This window comes from Wasmannia auropunctata, unplaced genomic scaffold (assembly GCF_000956235.1).
Source record: "Wasmannia auropunctata unplaced genomic scaffold, wasmannia.A_1.0 LD270753.1, whole genome shotgun sequence".
Taxonomy (NCBI): Eukaryota; Metazoa; Arthropoda; class Insecta; order Hymenoptera; family Formicidae; genus Wasmannia; species Wasmannia auropunctata.
In genome coordinates this window covers 22,224-26,518 of record NW_012092137.1, presented here as the reverse complement: position 1 = coordinate 26,518, position 4,295 = coordinate 22,224, and the positions used below count along the sequence as shown (strand labels likewise).

Sequence of the window (4,295 nt, the reverse complement as noted above, 5' to 3'; positions counted from 1 at the left end):
GAACAAGGGTACCAGAATTTCTATAGAGAAGAACCGCCGCCATCTTGATAAGCGGCATAAACCAGCAGCACTCAAGTCACTAGCCAGTCAGTCCGTGAAGCAGTAGTAGAGCTACGAGTGCGAGTGCATGGGGGGCGCTGGCGTGCTAGTCGTGGGTCGGTAGGTGAGCAACTCCTTGTCAACTAACCTCATCCTAATACGCGTGATTGTTGACGGTTGATCTGTGCAATGGAGGCATTAATAAAAAGACGTGGTCAAATGAAAAGTAGAGTTACCGTATTCAAAACAGCCATTAATAAAGTGATAGCTAATTCACCAGACAAGACACAAGCAATAGATCATATAAAGAAGTTAGAGATAATCGAGCGCCTTAAGCTTATACGAGAAACATATTGCAAATACGACGAGATACAATCGCAAATCGACGAACTTAGTGAAAACGAGCAAGATACAATAGAATATCGGGAAAGGTTCAAAGAAGAGTATTATAACGTAGTAGCACAGGCCGAAATGTTACTTGCTCGTGATAGTATAACGGAGATGCTCGGTGCGGCCAATATCGAGGTTCAAAATGCGCAGTCAGCGATATCGCTTACTCAAGAACAAGCTAATCTTTTGAATCCCCCTAATGTTGCGAGACAAGCAAATCAAAATATTATCTTTAAGGCGCCGGGCATTAGGTTACAGACTATCGAATTACCTAAACTCAATGGAGATATAGCGGAATGGCTCGGTTTTCGTGATACATTTCTGTCACTTATACATAGCAACGAAACGATAAGTCCAATCCAGAAGTTTCATTATCTTAGGGCCGCATTGGAAGGCAATGCAGCACAAATCATAAAGTCATTAGAATTTTCAGTTATAAATTACAATGTGGCTTGGGAAACAATATGTAATCGCTTCAACAATAAAAGATTGTTAACCCACAACCACATTAAGGCGATTTTCAAGATTAAATATATGCAAGAAGAGTCTCCTAGTCAGATTCGTGAGATAGTAGATAAAATTAACAAGTACTTAAGAGCTTTGAATGCGTTAGGGCAATCAACTGAACATTGGGACGCGTTACTCATTTATTTAATTTCATCGAGATTGGATAACATTACAGCGAGAGAATGGGAAAAACAGTGCGCAGATAATGAGCTTCCGAGTTTAGAAGAGTTTAGAGAGTTTCTTAACTCGCGGGCAAGTCTATTAGAGACATTAGAATTAAATAATAAGAAAGGGACACATATATCTATGAAGGTAAATCGTAACAAATCAAAATCGTTTTTAATTCAGAAGCAAACTTGTGCAAATTGTAATGAAACACATTATATACAGAATTGTCCTAAATTCCTAGAGCTTACACCACAAAAAAGAGCAGAATATTTAAAAAACGCAAAACTATGTCTTAATTGCTTGAAACCAGGACACTATATTAAGGATTGCAGGGCTGGTCCGTGCAGACAATGCACAGGTAAACATAACACCTTAATATATTTTGAGAAGCCTTCATCAGCACAGCCAGCGGAGAGCAAGGAGGGCACCACTGAATCTAAGGTATTGTTTGTGTATAATCAAGGCAACAATATTCATGTTTTGTTATCGACGGCAGTCGTACTTGTTAAGGACAAGCAAGGTAACATGCACAAGGCTCGTGCTATCCTTGATCCTGGATCACAATCCAGTTTAATTACGAACAATTTTTGTAAGAAGTTAAAGTTAGAAAGATCTGAAGTACGTATTAATTTAGAAGCTGTTAACAACGCAGCGTGTCAAATAAAACACAAGTGTGATATTGTTGTGTCAGCATGCCACTTTAATTTTGAATTTACTTTACCATGTCTTATCATTCCAGAGATAACCGGACCGTTGCCGAACGTTAGACTAGATAAGCAGAGTTTTTAAATACCTTCTAATATTAAATTGGTAGATCCCTCTTTTCATATACCAGCCAGGATAGATATTCTTTTGGGAGCAGATTGCTTCTGGAACTTACTCTGTGTAGGACAGATCAAGATAGGAAAAGAACAACTTACATTGCAGAAAACAAAATTAGGCTGGTTAGCAGCAGGACTATTAATGACTCAACCTACAAATGTAGTACGTTATAATTTAAGTAAGTGTGTCGATATAAGCGAACAAATTGCTAAGTTTTGGGAACTCGAAGAAGGTTTCAATCAAAGAGTTTTTTCTCAAGAAGAAAAAGAATGTGAATCACATTTCTCCAGCACACATAGACGCGAGAAGGGTAGATTTGTAGTTAAAATTCCCTTAAAGAAAGATTCATGCGCCTTAGGTGAGTCTTACGGTAAAGCACTAAAACGTCTAGTTAATCTCGAAACAAGGCTACGCAAAGATTCTACAATTAGAGAACAGTATATAACATTTCTACAAGAGTATAAGGAATTAGATCATATGAGGAGAATAGAAAGTAATCAAATAAACAAGTCTGCTTATTATCTTCCGCACCATTGTGTAATTCGGGATGAAAGCTTAACGATAAAGATCCGTGTTGTTTTTGATGCGTCCGCAGCGACTGATAATGGGGTTTTGTTAAATGATATACAAATGGTAGGTCCTACATTGTAGGACGACTTATTCGCGATACTTATTAGATTCAGAGCACATACATACGTAATATTGGCGGACATAGAAAAAATGTTTAGGCAGATACTTATAGCACCTGAGCAGCGCTTCCTACAGAGAATATTGTGGCGCGAGGATACAAAGGATCCTGTACAAGTGTTTGAATTAAACACTCTTACTTATGGTATTGCTTCAGCACCATACCTAGCCACTAGATGTTTAATAGAATTAGCTAACGAAAATGAATCGCAATTTCCAGAAATAGCAAGGATTATAAGGAAGGATTTTTATATCGATGACCTTATAACCGGGGCTGATACCATGGAAGAGGCAACAAATATAGTACATGAGATTTCGCGTATATTAGCATTTGCAGGATTTAAACTTCGCAAATGGATTTCGAATGAACCTGCTATAATTCGAGACGTTCCATTAGAAGATCAAATTCTAAGCTATACTAAATTTACCGACGGTGATCAAATTAAAACTCTTGGCTTAGTATGGCAGGCACATCATGATAGATTAATGTATACCACAAGGGATTTACCACAAACGAAGGTAACTAAAAGAAAAATACTTTCTGAAATATCACAGATATTTGATCCTCTAGGCCTTTTAAGTCCATGTACTATTATGTCCATGTACATGTCTATTATTGCAAAAACGTTATTACAAAGTTTATGGCTACACAAACTTACGTGGGATGAATCACTTCCACATGATTTGCATTCTAAATGGATATCCTTTCGAGCGCAATTAAAGAATTTAAATTACCGCGACCTGTAATTTGTAAAGATTATAAGGAGTTACAATTACACGGTTTCGCGGACGCATCACAAAATGCATATGGTGCATGCATCTATATAAGATCAACAGGGCAACATTAACGTTCATTTGTTGTGTTCTAAAACTAGAGTAGCTCCACTTAAATCACAGACGATACCGCGATTAGAGCTGTGCGCAGCTGTTGTACTAGCTCATTTAGTAAAAAAGGTTGTTGAATCATTGGATAAGTCATTCAATAGAATTATTTACTGGAGTGATTCTTCAATAGTGCTGGATACGTATGCAAGCGAACAAGTTACAAATATTTGTATCGAACCGTGTATCAGAGATACAACAATTAACAGATTACAATAGTTGCCGACAAAGGAAAACCCAGCCGACTTATTATCTCGAGGATTGTCGGCAGATCTTTTGACAGAATCAAAACTATGGTGACATGGTCCATGCTTTTTATCAAATTCGGAACAAGAATGGCCAGTTTAGCCAGAATTTAAGACCAATAACTTAGAACTAAGAAAGACGGTCTGTACTTTAAGGTTAAAACCAGAAACAGATTCGTCTTTATTTACGATCACAGCAAATTTAAACCGTCTTGTACGCATTGTTGCATATTGTAAGAGATTCATAGAGAACTGTAGACATCGCGATAAACATAGGTCGGGAATTCTTACAGTTATAGAATTAAAGGATGCGTTATATACACTCGCCAAATTATCCCAAGCGCAATCCTTCGCTACTGAAATTCAAAGTCTAAAAGAAGGTGAGCGAATTACGAAGGGGAAATTACTTTACTTAATCCCTTTCTTGACAGTACGGGTCTCTTGCGGGTCGGTGAAAGACTTAAGAATTCAGAATTTACTATAGATAAGAAACACCCAATAGTTATATCCGCGGAACATCAATTTACTAAGACGCTCTTCTTGACCGAACATTTG

At 37.5% G+C, this 4,295-nt stretch overlaps 1 protein-coding gene across 1 annotated transcript in view; it reads left to right on the top strand.

The window, feature by feature from the left end:
• Positions 1 to 228: 228 nt before the first annotated feature.
• The window catches only part of LOC105462109, a gene marked incomplete at its 3' end in the record, with an annotated part of 8,821 nt that continues 4,754 nt past the window's right edge, over positions 229 to 4,295 (top strand). The window contains exons 1-4 of the mRNA XM_011708641.1: positions 229 to 1,885; positions 1,994 to 2,573; positions 2,655 to 3,132; positions 3,979 to 4,120. Coding sequence (XP_011706943.1) covers positions 229 to 1,885; positions 1,994 to 2,573; positions 2,655 to 3,132; positions 3,979 to 4,120 — 2,857 coding nt within the window. The remainder of the gene's footprint in view (positions 1,886 to 1,993; positions 2,574 to 2,654; positions 3,133 to 3,978; positions 4,121 to 4,295) is intronic.